The 15,555-nt window shown below is 56.3% G+C and overlaps 3 protein-coding genes across 3 annotated transcripts; 2 read left to right on the top strand and 1 right to left on the bottom strand.

The window, feature by feature from the left end:
- Positions 1–6,369: 6,369 nt before the first annotated feature.
- On the top strand, positions 6,370–10,717 carry M406DRAFT_267871 (uncharacterized protein; the record flags this gene model as incomplete). Its single annotated transcript, XM_040917898.1, has 3 exons — positions 6,370–9,388; positions 9,486–9,849; positions 9,979–10,717. The coding sequence occupies 3 exons, from the start codon at positions 6,370–6,372 to the stop codon at positions 10,715–10,717; spliced, it is 4,122 nt and encodes a 1,373-aa protein (XP_040772071.1).
- Positions 10,718–12,146: 1,429 nt separating this feature from the next.
- Positions 12,147–13,274, top strand: M406DRAFT_268882 (OTU-domain-containing protein; the record flags this gene model as incomplete). Its single annotated transcript, XM_040917971.1, has 3 exons — positions 12,147–12,420; positions 12,532–12,846; positions 12,934–13,274. The coding sequence occupies 3 exons, from the start codon at positions 12,147–12,149 to the stop codon at positions 13,272–13,274; spliced, it is 930 nt and encodes a 309-aa protein (XP_040772070.1).
- Positions 13,275–13,406: 132 nt separating this feature from the next.
- On the bottom strand, positions 13,407–15,023 carry M406DRAFT_343201 (peroxisomal Pex24-like protein; the record flags this gene model as incomplete). Its single annotated transcript, XM_040921848.1, has 3 exons — positions 13,407–13,955; positions 14,064–14,778; positions 14,851–15,023. The coding sequence occupies 3 exons, from the start codon at positions 15,021–15,023 to the stop codon at positions 13,407–13,409; spliced, it is 1,437 nt and encodes a 478-aa protein (XP_040772069.1).
- Positions 15,024–15,555: the final 532 nt, after the last annotated feature.

The raw sequence follows: 15,555 nt of genomic DNA, 5'->3' as shown, positions 1-15,555 counted from the left end.
CGATCTTTCATCCTAAGGATCTCCTCTGCCGCAGTGGCCACAACGCAGATGTAACCAGCCCACGATGTCGTCGATCCAGATGCGGAAAAAGCTCTCAAGACAGCTGTCCTGGGCAAGGCAGTCCTCTGGCAGGGTGTCCAGACTTGAACGGTGACCGCCGTACTGCGTACCATTTGGTGTCCCAGGCGATATCCGACATTGCAAAGGTAGCACCGCCCGGTGTGCACCGCCCGGTGTGCACCGACGTCAAAGTCTTGACAGGGTCTAGCTGCCGGTGAGCTTGGACCAAATTTCGAGAGAGAAAAGTCAATCTGTGACTGTGCAGCCAGGGCCCCAAGTCAGTGCGCAGACTGAGATCTCCCGTGGGGAACGTTTTGGATAAAGTAAAGGATCTTGTAGTCTTGTCTAGAGATGTAAAGTGCTGATGGAACCCAAATGCGCACGGGGAATTTGATCCCAGATCGATTAATACTTACCATGCCCAGCCAGCTAGCTGACCGCCGCCACCAACTGAGCTTTTACCGCAAGGAGGTCACCATGGTCCTGGCGGAGTGGTAGAACGAGATTAGCCGATCATTTCACGACGCTCGTAATTGCATCCTTGACTTTGTGAGAACCTTGGCGTCTGATCCTGGTTGTGGGAATGGGGTCCCAAGGTTCGGGCGCAGGCATGTCGCCATCATCGCTTAGGTCAATGAGCTCGCGTGGCAGATAGGCGAGTATTGATAGTTATGAAGCATGAGCAGCGTGCCAGATAGGCCTGGCCGTGTGTGCAAGCAGCCAATATTCTCAGCCATGGTTCGCCTAGAGAAGGATGCGCGGAGACCGGGCCGCCGGTGGCTAGGTCAGGTAATAATGGCTCTGCACGCCCCAGTTGCTAGAGGGCAGTGGGGCTAGGCGTCAAATCCCAGCTGCTCGCTGGCGTCAGGAGGGAGAATCAGAGGAGCTTTGACGCAGAAAGGCTCGCTGCTCGGGTTGCATCTAGAAGCTGGGACGAGGGCCTGCGGAGGACCGACGCCCCAGATAGCTCCACGGATCCTTCGGTTCGATCGTGCATAGTACATGCGGCTGCGACCCGATGGTTCGGGTTGAGGATCCTCTTTCGAAGGAGGGGCCCGACGTGGGTGATCCACTGGGGAACATGCTGTATTAGGCAGACCACTGTGCAGTATAGTAAGTGAGTGTAATGAGCAGAAACCAAATTTCTGAGAACATGCACACCATCCCAACATGTGACAGAGAGAAGGGGGAGAGCAAGGAAACTCAGACACCTGAAGTAAGATTGCGAGGGTTTTCTGTGGCTTGCATACCTTGTGTAGTTCAGTATCAGCGTAAGAAAGATGTACAACGCTTTGTGGAGAAAGAAGACAAGAAGAAAAAAACCGCAGGCTCTTGCGATGTGGGACGGCCCCCCCGTGGCTTTCAAGGCGTTGTTGAGACACCAGATCATCCCTCTCTGCTATGGGACATGATTGGGGGCGCAGCTTGGTCGTGTTAGCGCGAGAGCACGTGCACGCGAGACACTACGATACTGGGGATGGCACTACAGACCTTTTGGTTGAAGGCCAAGAGCCCGTCTCATCTCTCGCCGCAGAGACAGGGCCTGCTGGCGGGTACACGTGTGCGAACACGGTTCACTGTTGTGTGTTGTCCGTATATAATCTCCTCGAAGGTGATGTGCAGTTGGGTATCAATGCTAGAGCCGTTGATCTTCTCTCGAGCTTCCGCGAAGCAGTTAGCAGCTACAAGTCTTGTTTGCTGCCTTGGCTTAGATCCGAACGTGGCGTGGCCCCGCTGTTTCTAGTACTCAATCTTGAAGCCCATGCAAGCAAACACGAGCAAGGTGCACCTTGGCACAAAACTGCTGGTGCACTTCTCGAGGGTCTGCTTGAGCGGTCACTCGCGTGCAGCAACGTTGATCCTTGACCCAGTCCTTGAACGGGGGGCGTTAACCATGTTCCAGTCTGGTGGAGTAAAACGGTTATCTGAGCATCGCCAAATAAAGAAAAAGAAAAACAAACCACAGAGAGAGACGGGGACAACAATCATGCTCAGCCAATATCCGGAGGACGGCACAGAGGGGAGGGTCGAGGACTGTGCTGGTTGGAAGACAAGGCCGAATGGGCTTGTGATCATGTGTGATCTGGGGCATTGTCACGGGGGATGGCGGCCACTACTGCCTGCCAGCCGTTTGGATTCGGTCAAAGGTCCAATTGAGCTCGCTGGAAATGGTCCGTTGGAGAAATGAGGACGGAGATCAATCAGCAGGAAAAGCAATCTTGAAGTGTGACAGGGCACGCAAAGGTGCAAGGTTGGTGGGGATATCACATCCGGGGCTGTAACGATGCGGCACAGCTCAACAACCACACGCCATAGAGAGCCCTGGAACGGGCGGCTTTCCTTCCTCATCTCAGTCTAGGTATGTTGTACTGCTTCTCGAAATCGTACCCTGCTTGGCTTGCTTGTTGCCATGCAGCAGTCATCTCGCCTCGCCAGCTCTAGAGTTCGGTGTTGAACTCTGCAGAGCGTAGGTTGTGTTACCGAGTAAACCCGAGACTAGAAAAGAAGGAGAGGCCAATAGGCCATGCAGTAGTACGGCCTGTGAGTTCACAAGCGAAATCGGATGGCGACGGGGTGCGATTGCTACCATGCTATGCCTGCCCTCGTGCTGAGTCGTGGATGAGGACAAGAGACGCCTTCACACACACCAGCAATGCCTTCAGAGTTCGAGAAGGGAAAGAAGAGGTGGGGATGGTGGGGGAGACTCTAGAAGAGGAGAAAAAGACCGCCCAGGACTTCCTTTTACTGGGGTCCCTCACTGGGTCCTTCACTGGGTCCCTCACTGGGTCCCTCACTGGAGCCTTCCTTCTCACTGGGGGCCTCCCTCTGGAAGGGTTCCTCAACGGGGCTCTGCCGCGTGGCTCTTTCCCCGATGGAGAGGAACGGGCCTCCCGGAATGTTGTTTCTTCCGGAGCGAATGACAGCCGTCACAGCGCACCCTCCAGCGGTTCCTGGCAACAACACCACCTGCAGCCAGCTAATGCAGGTGCAGTGCAATCCGACCCACCTCCTGCCAATGTGCTATGGTACCCTATGACACACTACTATGGTATTGCAGTACATGGTATGTAGCTCATAGCAGGTAGGCCGACTGGGGGCCACGCATAATACTACGACCATGCCATAGTAGAATTACCGTAATCCCGCCAACACCAATGTGTTCATAGTATGTGATGTATCAACATGTCATAGCACACTACATCGTACGCAGATGCTTTGCTGCATAACGTAGCATGTGGTATGCTGGACTGAGGGCTAGACCTCTCTGTCCTGTCCATCCTGCACCACCTCGGTGAGATGCTTCCAGGAAAAGGAGATCGGCGGTTCCTCATGCCAGAATTACCATGTCTTTGCTCCCACCCATACCCCCCCTCCTTTCGTTCAACCAGCTTTTTGTCAACGGACAAAACTTGATCATAGACGAACCGGTCTCGATATCATTCAGGCACACGCACAGGAACGGCCCGTATTTTCTAGTTGTATTTGTGCGAACATTGCCCAGCTGGATTCAAGAACTAGAGCTAATCCCTTCACGGACAAGGCATGGCCCGAGCGGCCCTCAACTCAGGTTGCTGGTCCCTGGGAGGAGTTACGAGAGCCACCATAGTACCATAGTACGACTAGTAGTACCTGCCATACGGGACCAGCCGGGGTAGACCACAGGGGGCCCCTAACGTGCCAGGAGCTTCCCCGGACCAACAGGGTCAGTTGGTATAGCACAGTTCTGCACTATCAAGTAGTTGGGGGGTTTCGTGGCTTGACGACTCTCATAAATTTTGGTTATTTTACCCCATCGCGGCTTCCCAGAATCGAATGGATCTTCATCTCACCAGCTTGGCCCCTCGCGCCCCTTCCGCCACCAGTCAAAGCCAAGTCTCCTTTCAGTTTCCTTTCTGTAAATCCTGACCGAGGCTTCTCTCTCTTTGGTAGTACAGTAGTAGAGGGAGGGTCGTGAGCGGAGACCCTGTGCTTCTCCCCAGGTTACATTCCCTGTCCCATCTACGTTATAACTCTCTGTATTTTGGTGGACATGCACCAATGCAGGGACGAATCTTAATCATGCCCCCCCTCCCCCCAGGACCCCCTGCTCTTTCTCTCCTCTTTTCTCCTCGCTCTCCCTCGCCCTATTAGGTCTCGAGATGTTCTTCTGCAGGCGAGCGGCTTCTTCCCCTCCTCCTCCTCCGCCTAATCCGTCTGCTGCCAATGAGACTACTCATGGTGACGCCTTGCTCATAATTCCCAAACAGGGCGGGAGACTGGTTGGCCCCACGCGATTCCTCACGAGCGAACAGAAAACGATCTCGACGCCTTGATCGGGTTCGAAATGAAGTCGACAGGCCCTCGCCACGTCGAGGCCTGTGCGACCCTTGCCTGGCTGCGACGATAGAACCATCGTAACAGTGTTATTTGTGACCCTGGGCCCCGGATGGGCTCCACTGCAACTTGCCTCTGCTTGTCATATAATTGAATCTCTTCATTGGAACCCACTCTGATAATCTTATTTTTTTTTTTCAATACCCTGATACCTTTACAACTCACGCCACGTCTGGATGTACCGTGTTTTTTGTAATTCTCAATAATCTCTGTCCATCCCTGGCGTTTAGGTGTCACTCTGTGTGCTCTTTGGCCCCTCCTTTCCCTACCCTCCACTCCATATTCAATCTTCTTGCCCGCCTCTTTTTCTAATTAGAACCTATCTCTTTCTCACTATTGTTGGACACTACGACAGGAGACTACAACAGATCACGATTGTCGTTACGACAAGCACAATATCACCGCCCGTGTGCCCGACGCTGTGGATACACGTCACGATCGGCTCACGATACCCGGGGAGATCTATTCACTGTTCTTAGCTGCTTCTTTTTGTCTTCTACTTTGCCTTTTGTTTTACTTCTGCTTCTTCCTTCTCACTCTCTCCTTTCCTCTTCTTTTACGCCCTCAGAATTTATTACCAGCCAGGTCGCCGCCATCCATGCAGTGACTGGACGGTCATCTCGGCGTATGACTGAGACCTGATCTTGCCCTGCATCTGTCCAACAGGCCAGTCCTGCTGTGTTTCTGTTCTTGTCTCACATGTGATCCGGCCTCACCTTTGCTCGCCTTCTCGTCGCTGGTCCAACAAACAGCCCGTCCAAAATTGGTGAGTTCCCAACAAGCCTGTGGTCTCACTCCTCGTGCCTTGCCCTGCCTGTATTGCCCCTTGTGATAGCAAGGCCACCAGCCGGAATACGCAGCCAGGCTTGCACGAATGGCCATCCACCTTTTTTCTCGACTCGTACAAGTATCATACACAGCCTATCTGACTCCCTCGTGCTGATTCTTCACCAGCAGATGTTCGATCACTGGCCTGCAAGATCTTACCTGGGAACGACGCTGATATAAAGGGTTTCCATCTCGAAAACCAATCAACTTTGCATCTTCATTTCTCCTCGCGTTTACCCCGTTCATCCGTCAACGCCTTGCCAACTCTGTCAGCGAAAAAGAGGCCTCACAATCCTGGAACATTGGAACCCTGTGGCGAATTATTATCATCACTATCTCTTTGCTCGACAGCAATGCTGCCAGACCTCCCGGGCCGGCCTCTGCCATCGGTTCATGCCTCCTATTGAAAACGTCTTCGAATCAGTTGTGACTGGGAGCAATTCGCATTGCACGGCTCCACACAAGACCAGATCTGAGCAAAGAACGGTACGTATGGTATTCTTGGGCCTATATGCCCGGGGACCCTCTCATAGCATCGCTTGTTATGACCAGGGGACTCCAGGGGACTCCAGGGGTCAAGCCGGGCTCTTATGCTGCGCTATATCATACTTCAGACACATCAACGTGCCAGACGTTACGGAATGCAACCCTGGCTAACGTCTTGTAGTCTCTTTCTCTGGATAACCCTCTGCGGAAGCTGCAGGTCGCAATCATCGGTCTTCGGCTCTTGTGGGGGCTCGTCCCTTTGCGCTGTTCAGTACGTGATCTTCGACCTTTCTCCTTCACGTTTCCTTCCCCCGTCTCCTGGGAGGTGTACCAATATTTTGGATTCGTCGCTGCCCTTGCTGACCAGGTCTCGCATGATTTCCAGCGTGGCTTGAGGTTTCGTCCTAAGGCCACCTTCATTTATTGAGGATCTTGCCTACTAGTAGTCGTCTACCACGGCAGTCGTGACAGTACGGCAGGAGTTTTGTTCCTCCAGGCTCTGTTCGGAAGACTACCTGCGACAGCGATACAAGAGGGACAGGAGGGGATTCATTTCCGCTGGCTTGATATGCTACCTCTTCCTTATAGGAGCCTGAACAACCTATCTCGAGGAATCTCGGCATGGAATCAACACATGCCACCACGGCAGCCTGGGAGACCGAGGACGAGATGAGCGTGCCCACCTCGTCAGCAACCCTCACGACACCCATGGAAGCCAAACCACCGTCAAGGGGCTCGAGGCCGTCTTCTCGGAGCTCAAGGCGCTCTAGGCGCTCGGTGACCCCGCCTGGGAGGATCACCAAGTCACCACCGCCGATGCCCGGCAGCGATAAGACAGACAAGAGCGACAGAGTCGTCAGAGACCTTGCGACTGACGAGAAGATCAGTATCCTGGACCCACGCCGGTTTACGCCTACCCTACATGCTAATCTGGTCGCCGAGATCCTGTCCCTGAAGCGCGACCAGGATGAGAAATTGAAGGTGATAGAGGGTCTGGAAGCTACGCTGCAGTCGGCGCGGGATGAAGGAGACAACCTCGAGACAAGCCTCCTCAACACGTCCAAGGAGAACAGGTCCCTCAAACGGCAGTTGGCCCTGCTGGAGGGAGGCACTTCATCCGCCCTCGGAGAGTTGGCCCGTGAGCGAGACGAAGCCGTCGACGCTGCCGCCGAGACCAGAAGAAGGCTTGAGACGGCACAGAAGAAATTAAAGGCGCAAGAAGACGACTCAGAAAGAACGAACGACCTGTGGGCCAAGGACAAAGATGCGTGGGAAGAAGATAGACGGAAGACGGATCGCAAGATCCACGTCCTTGAGACCCGACTCAAGATGGTGCTGGAAGAGATGGCAGAGTACCAGGCGGCTGCCTTGAACGACCAGGCGGTGCCGGAAGAGGACGCTGAGGACAGAGCTAGAGACAGTGATGCCGGCAGCATCCGCTCCATGAACGTCAGGGAGAGCCTGCGGTTTTCTCTGCTGCAGAAGGCCAATGGGCACTCCCTTGCGGACGAACTCGACTTTGACGACGACTCGGATTACCAGACGGATGCGAACGGCCGAGACAGCGTCATGTCGAACTATAGACATGCCCGCAGTGGCTCCCGTGCCAGCGTTCTGTCCAGATCCCATCACCGCCACAACAGCAACGACAGCCTGGTCAGGTCAGGCAGCGTTGCGCGCGTTCGTTTCCAGCCGCAATCGCAGTTAGATGATCTAACAAATGATGTGATTCAGGAGGACGACGAGGTGCAGAGACCCGTAACCCCCAAGGTCAGCTACACGGATACAGGAATCCAGTACTCCCCTTCACCGTCGCCCAAGATTTCTCCCGTCAAAGCTCCCACTCCTCCTGCCCAAGAGCCGATGGTACAGGCCTTGGCGGCAAAATGGGAGAAGCACTATGAGGAGGGCAACAACGAGGCAAACCAGAGGAGGAAGAGGACCAGTATCGCGAAGCCCCTGGCCATCCAGCCACCGGCTCCCCAGAAGCTGATGGTGTCTGCCGCGGCACAGACATCAGATGTTCCGTTGACCCCACCAAAGACACCGAAATCCCCAACCCAGGAGCAACAGCCGAAGCTGAGCTCAAAAGAGGCAGCTGTCATGGTTTCTGCCGGAACGCAGACAGACGCTCCCGTGCCTCCACGGCCTGCAACACCGCCGACGCCTTCTCTGGCCATCCCGAGTATCGCCATACACCCTCCGACAAGCCGACCCAGCTCGCCCAAGCAGTCTCGACTGCCTCAGCTCTCGAGAGACTTTGCGTGCCAGGTCTCGCTCTGGGATGTTCCTATGACCTCGATCGGTATCCAAACGGAAGAGATCCGGATCGACCAGCGACTGGACAGGCTACCACCCCATCTACACCCCTCTGCAATCACCTCGAGACCTACATCTCCCGCTGCCGAATCACAGGCTTCTACTGTCCACGCGGAGGCACAGTTTACTCCTGTCCCTGGGAACGTTCCACCACGTAATCCCCGGAGGCTCACTACCCAGAGAAGCTTCGGCGACTCAGCTCCCTCGCCTCGAGACTCACTGGACCAGGAGGCCAAGAGTCCTACTACCAGCACCCTCTCTCATCCGCACAAGTCCACCTCGCGGAAGACGCATCGTATCAGCAATATGTTTGCCGACCACATCGATGCCAGCTCAGCTGACGAGATGGACGATTTTGGCCTGAGTGATTCCGAGTTCAGAACAGCTCTGTCGGCTCCACGTGCTGTCAAGTCCCCTGAACCTGGCCGGGCGACACCAGTCTCGGCACCGACCTCTCCTGAGGAGAGCGTCGCAAGGCCTGTGTCGGGCTCGAGAAGTCCTGTGGAGCCACTTGAACCCACCAGTGCCTTCACTCGCTACAAGCTGTCCGGTAACCAGGGCGTTGCCATGCCTCAGCGCGAGTCCTCTACGAAGGTCAGCCTTCGGGCCTCTTCCATGGCGAGCAGTATGAAGTCTGGAGGCATGAGGAAGGCTGCCATGATACAAAATGGCATCAACACCCACCAGGAGGATGCAGCAGACCCGCCCTTTCCCATCCCCACGAGGGCCAGTTCCCGACAGCCTGTGTTCAGCGCAGGTGGGCGCAGTGCTGATGACCGCAGCCCGACGAGGAGAGATCCGTGGCACAGAAAGGGCACACGGACGACGCACTACCGTACAAACAGTGTCCGGAAGAGCAGATCGGCAGTGGCTGGTCAGGGCAGAAGTAGGAGGAAGAACAGCAGGTCGCCCTCGTTCTCTCCGACTGTGCCCCAGACGCCCACAGTCCCTTCTGTGACACAAAACACCCATGAACTCGTCACACCTAGGAATGAGCGCCCTCAGGGAAGAGGACATCGTCACCAGAACTCGGGCACCACAGCGACCACCGAGGCGACTGGCTTCCGGTCCAACGAAGGGTCACAGGCCGCAAATGGTGTGGTGGATGCGATTGCCCAGACCATGGTGGGCGAGTGGATGTTCAAGTATGTCCGGCGGAGGAAGTCGTTTGGTATGTCGGCCGACACCAGCAGCAAGGACGACTCCAGCAACGACCGGCACAGGCGCTGGGTCTGGTTGGCACCGTATGAGAGAGCGATCCTGTGGAGCAGCAAGCAGCCTTCTAGCGGAAGTGCACTGCTGGGCAAGTCTGGTCGGAAGCGTAAGTAAACTCTCTCTCTCTCTCTGCCGCAACAAAGTGGTGTCCCCTCCTTTTTGGTGCATCATGAACTCTGCTGACCAGGTGCTACATACATAAGTCACCATCCAATCCGTACTTGATGTCAAAGATGACAACCCTGCGCCCAAGGGTCAACTTGCTGTCTTCAACCGGTCTATCCTCATCCTCACGCCGCAGAGGGCTCTCAAGTTCACCGCAGTCAATGCCGAGAGGCACTACCTCTGGCTGACAGCACTCTCGTTCCTGGCACACTCGCAGCAGGACGTACCTGAGATACCCACAACGGTGCCGAAGCATGCCCCCGAGTACGAGCTGCCTCCTGAGCAGAACAAGGTACGACGGCCACGGATCCGCGACTCGATCCGCCTGGCCAAGAGCCAGAACCCTATACTGGGCCACAAAAACGCACCTTCTCGGTCCTCTGGCGGGGTGAGCTCGACCATGTCGTCGCAGGGGGCGGCACCGAGGGGCGCCTTCAGCGATCGCACCATCTCGCCCATGCCCAGCATCCCTGATGTCCCGCCCAGTCTCGCCCCGAGCGCCTACCGCTCTGTGCCTTCGGCGCCGGCAAGCGAGTCGCGGTCAAGCTACTCGCACCCTTCGATCCCCGAAACTAGCAGCTATAGCAACAACAACAACAACAACGTGGCACTGCAGCACGAGCGCGACTGTTCTGGAGACGCCGCCATACCGCCAGCGATCCCTCGATTCGGAAGGGACCAGGTCCCGCCCCTGCAAACTGGGTTCCACGGCCGGAAGCGCAGCAACACGGGCGGACGCGTACCACCTCCGCTGTCTTTCCGCGGCTTCGGAGGTAGCCCGACGTACGCGCACAACCCCAACAACAACAGCCAGTCGACCAACACAGGCTCGAGCGACGTGTATTACGGCGGCAACGGGCCGAGGTCGGCCGAGATGGCCGGCGAGTGGAGCGGTCGCAACAGCGAGGCATCCTCGTGGCGAGACTCTGTGGCGGGTGGCGGCGGAGGCGGCAACCTCTTCGAGGCCATCGGCACGGTGCGCATGGAGGCCTTCATCAGCCCGCTCGCATACAGCCGATACGAGAGCGACGGCCAGCTGGACTACCCCGACCCGCTCGAGGACAGCAGGATGCGGGCGCGTAAGAGGACCAAGGAGATAAGGCGACAGAAAAGCCGATCGAGGAGCAGGAGCCGTAACAGGGAGACTTTTGCCCGCGGAGGCGTCGGTGGGTGGAAGGACGAGTATTGGGGCTACAGCAGGCACAGGACGGTGGGTGAGGAGAGCAGCGTGAGCGGGAGCGGAAGGGGCAACCCCTTTGAGGGTTTCTGAGCCTCTTTGCTCTGCTTTGCTTCCCTCCTCTTTCCCTGGCCCCCATCTTGGTGAGGCTGCCGGCTTTCCTTACCCCCAAACTAGAGCGCTCTCTTCTCTTCTCTCTCTCTCTTTTTTTTTTTTTTTGTTTTGTTTTTTTGGTCTCTTCTTTTCTTTTTGGCTCGTGTCTGGCCATAGTCTGTATGATGGCTGGGAAAAAGGAACAGCACAGAAAATAACTTTGGGGAGTTATTTCTTTTCTTTCTTTCTCATATCTCTTTGATTCTATTACGGCCTCTTTTCTTACATTGAGCGTGGGCTCATGGCCATGAACCACAGCTGTCGCGGGATACCCCCGGTCACTTTTCTGCTTTGTCGGAATTTCCTCTTGTGTCTTTTATATTTGGTCAATCTTTTGATTTTCTTCTTCTTCTTCCATCTCGGATATATTATATACCCTTCTGATCTGCATTAAGACCCTTGATTCTGGGTAATTATTCTGGATGGTCAAAGGCCGTATTGGGACGGTATCTTGGTGGGGAAGGGGGGGGGGGGGGAAGGCCTTGGTTGGCTGGATTAGTAAGGAGAATTAAGTAGGGATGAGAGGATTCTAGGCGAGAGAAGGAAAAGGGAATGTCTCTGTCCCTCTCAAAAGATGGAATGAACATATCTTCTTGGGTCAACGTACCTCTTGGACTACCCAGAGAATGGAACAGGAGAACGTGTGGGCGAGAGAGAGATAGAGACAGAGGGTTTGTGTGTCCACTATAGCTGTATAGCTGTTCTCAGTACGCCTGGGACAATAACCAAAAAGCCATGACGGACTATTCATTATGATCGTGTGTCGTGTCTGTTGGTCGTATTTTCCTGGTGAACGTTTATGCTAGAATGGAGCCTATTAAAGCGTCTCTGCCCTACTGGATAGTGTATACCACCACACGTACCCTGTAATCGTACGTATGGTAGTCGAAGTACAAAAGTGTGAAGGGCCCAACGCTGTACTGGACAGGGGTGTTGCCTAGTGGTGTCTGTCTTGCCTACCGCGGCGCGTTCCGCAGGTCAACCCCGCCTACCAGTAATGCAGGAAGCAACAGGAAAAAAGACCTCTGCCCCACTATGAATGAGTGTACTGTACAGCACTGACGTCGACCCTCATTTTACCCACTACTCAAAATGAAAAAAAGTGTTGGAGTTGCTTGCTTTTCATTCTCTCTTTCTAATTCACACTGACTCTAGCCCATACCACTTCTCTTGGCTACGCAGCATACAATCGTTGTCGACCTGCTCGATCTTGTTGTAACGACCTGGCTTCGAGTCCAGAGGAGAGAGGTCGCTCCAACTCCTGTTCCCCCCCCGACCCCCGCCCCTCCATACATCCTACCTATCTATCCAAGACAAGAAGAGAGAGAAAGAAAAAAAAGGGACAGAAGAGAAGACAAAGTAACAGACAATGGCGTCCGACGCACAAACCACCTTACCACCAGCACCCGAAACCCTCGAGCAGATCCAAGCCCGGCACCGCAAAGAGGCCAAGGACCTCCAGGGCCGCATCACCAGCAAGAAGAAGAACGCGACCAAGAAGACGCGCAAGGGAGTCAATGATGAGTGTGCCGAGATGGAGAGGCAGATGAAGGAGCGGCAGGCGGAAGAGATACGGAAGGTGAACGGCGGGGCGGAGGACGGGGAAGAGGAGGAACAAGACGGAGGAGGAGTGGATGGCGAGGGTGAGGGAGCAGACGTGGTTGCAGACAAGCTGGGCGACGTAAGCCTACTAGACAAGGCCGTAAAAGTACCCCCATCCGCCCAACAAAAACAACCACCACCGCCGCCACCAGCACCCACACAAAAAGAAACACAAGAAGAAGAAGAAGAAGCAGGCGCAGCAGCAGCAGAAACAGGCAACGGCCCAGCCAAGAAACGCAACCGCCAAAAGGAGCGTCTAGCCCGCCGCGCCGCCGAACAAGAAGCCGCCGCCCTGGCCGCCGAGCAGGAAGCCGCCCGCATGCCAGACCACCGCGCCGTCGAGAAGACGACCATGCTCGCGGCCTTCAAGAAGCACGGCCTCGCCGAGCACGAGATCAGACCCGACGGGCACTGTCTGTTCTCTGCGGTGGCGGACCAGCTCGGGCAGATCGGGGTGCCGCTCGGCGGTGGCGCTGGGGGAGGAGGAGAAGAAGAAGAAGAAGAAGAAGAAGAAGAAGGGGAGGAGAAGAAGAAGAAGAAGAAGAAGAAGAGAGAGGGGACGGTGGGGGAGCCTGGGTACAAGATTGTGCGGCGGAGGGCGGCTGGGTATATCGAGCAGCATGGAGACGAGTATGCTGGGTTCCTGGAGGAGGACCTGGGCAGGTATGTGGCCAAGATGAGGGATACGGCCGAGTGGGGCGGGCAGCTGGAGCTGTTGGCGCTGGCGAGCGTGTATGGGGTGGAGATTCATGTGGTGCAGGACCGGGACACGGAGGTGATACGGCCGGCGCAGCAGGAGGAGGGGGAGGCTGAGAGGAAGAGGATATGGCTTGCTTACTATCGACATGGATATGGCTTGGGGGAGCACTACAATTCATTGAGGAAGGCGGCGTGAGCAATGAAAGCCCGTCAGCGTATGCATCAACATCACACCATTCTCAAAACACCATTTCTCAAGCACGCCCAGACGCTGTGAAGTTGACTTCTTCTTCTTGTTGTTGTGTGCTACTGCAGATCGACAAAGCAGCTAGATCGCCTCTTTTGTCATCCTCCTCTTCACCAGCCTCACCCACCTCCGTCTCCTCCATTCCCCCCTGCGGCCCTCGCCCTCTTCGCCCTCCTCCCAGCTCAGGTGAAGCCGCCTCTTGGCCGCCGCGCTGCCGGCCTCGACGACGTCCACATGCTCCCTGACACCCGAGGCGCCCTCGTTCTCGTTGAACATGTCATACACCCACCTCTCGCCCTCGGTTTCGACCTCGACGCCCGTGATGATCCTCTCCTCCACCCACTCGCGGCTCCATAGATCCAAGGCCCACTTCTTCTCGCTCCACTCCCAGCCCTCGGGCGCAAGCACATCCTCGAAGAACCGCGTGCCCCTGGGCCGGTCCCCTGTGATGCGCGCCTGCGACAGCGGATCGTAGGGCGACGGGCTGAATACCCACGGCTCCCACTCCCCGTTCGAGGCATCCCGGTGCTGAAGCTCAAAGATCTCGACCTCGCGCGTCTCGGGCGCCGAGTCGAGGATGATGTCCTCGGCGATCCACGAGTCCAGGAGGCTCTTGGCCTGCTGCTGCGGCTGCTGTTGGCCCCTTCCCTCTCCCTCCGCCTCTCCCTCCTCCGAGGGGTCATTAGTGGTGGAAGTGCTGCCCTTCTTCTTGTTCTTCTTTGTCCTCGCTCCCTGAGCTGGTGGAAAGTAGGCTGCCTGGGTCTCACGCATCATGCTCGCCACGGTCGGGTGCCCGCTCACGACCGCCGCCCAACCGCCACACAGGGTGATGGCCCGCCACGGCAGAAGGTGCGCGGCGATGGTCATGAATAGCGTCAGGCCGAATAGCGCCACGAAGAGGCCTGAGCTGAGCGCCTCGTCGCTGAAGTTGGTCTTGGGCACGACCACGGTCACCACCTGGTCGTGACCCCGGCTGAAGTCCTCCATACAGTTCTGCAGGTCGCGCATGTTGCGCATGAAGTGGCTGCTCATCTGCCGGGCAGGTTTGACCGTCCGGGCGGGGGCACGCGGCGGGCCGCGGGGGCTGTAAGCCAGCTCACGGGAATCGGAGGGGTGGCGGGCCATGAAGGAGGGGATGAAGACACCCACGAGGGCGGCGGCGAGGGGCAGCACGGTGAGGAGGTATGGGTCGAGGCAGACGAGGGTGTAGACGGCCAGGAAGGAGAGGGTTTGTGAGGGCTGGCGCCAGGAGAGGAGGCGGATAGCGCGGGACTGGAACTTGAAGACGACGCCGATGCGGGCGTTGAAGCGCGTAAAATTGGTCGCCATGGTCGCCATGGCAAAGGGAGGTCGAGTGCTCTCGTAGGAAGGGAAGCTGTCGGCCGGCACCGGTGTGTCCTGGACGTGGCCGCCGGGCGCGAGATCTTCGGTGGGGATCACCTGATGCAGAAGTCTGTGATGGTGGTGGTGGTTAGTAAGAAGGCGTCCTCGAAATCCAAGACAAAGGGAAGGGAAGAGGACTGACTTCTCCAGCAGCTTGTCCTGCATGCTCGCCTGGGCCTTGAGCGCAGAGAGACCACGCCATCTGCTCTTGCTCTTGTCCTTTCCGTCATCCTTCTCGGGACTCTGTAGCACATCACCATCCTGGAGAGTGGACTCGTCCACTGCGTTGAGGATGTCGGACGTTGCGTCGTCCATCTTGACGACTCCTGTAGGGCAAACCCTCTCGTGCTCGACTGTACTTGATGGCAAGGTTTGTCGTCTCTTGCTACTGACGGTGCCACATTGTCATCAAACAAGCCAAGGATGAGAGGGGGCGTTCCTCTTTGATGGCTCCAATTCAGAATGTAGAAAGGGGGGGTTAGGAAGATGAGACAGCTTCCTCGACGATGTTTGAATTTAGTCAGGGTCCAGGTCCAAGAATGGAGGAGCAGGAGGACTGACTGACGTGTTGCGTCACATGTCAAGGCCGGCGCGGCTGAGCTGACGCGGGGAGGTGCGGGAGAGGCCGCCCCCATGCCACACAGCGTCAGAACGTTCTTGCAGCCGTTTGAGCCAACCATCGGGCCAACGCAGGACCCCCAAGGCGGGCCAAAGCTGCAGCTACCAACCAGTAGACTGTGTACGTGTTTTTGAATGCGACAAGTCTATCTATCTTGTGCAATGCCCTCTCTCTCTCTCTCTTGTGTGTGTGTGTGTGTGTGTGTGTGTGTGTGTGTAGAAGAGTGAC

Source organism: Cryphonectria parasitica (genome assembly GCF_011745365.1).
Source record: "Cryphonectria parasitica EP155 unplaced genomic scaffold M406scaffold_9, whole genome shotgun sequence".
Classification (NCBI taxonomy): Eukaryota; Fungi; Ascomycota; class Sordariomycetes; order Diaporthales; family Cryphonectriaceae; genus Cryphonectria; species Cryphonectria parasitica.
This window is presented reverse-complemented; position numbering and strand designations above follow the sequence as displayed.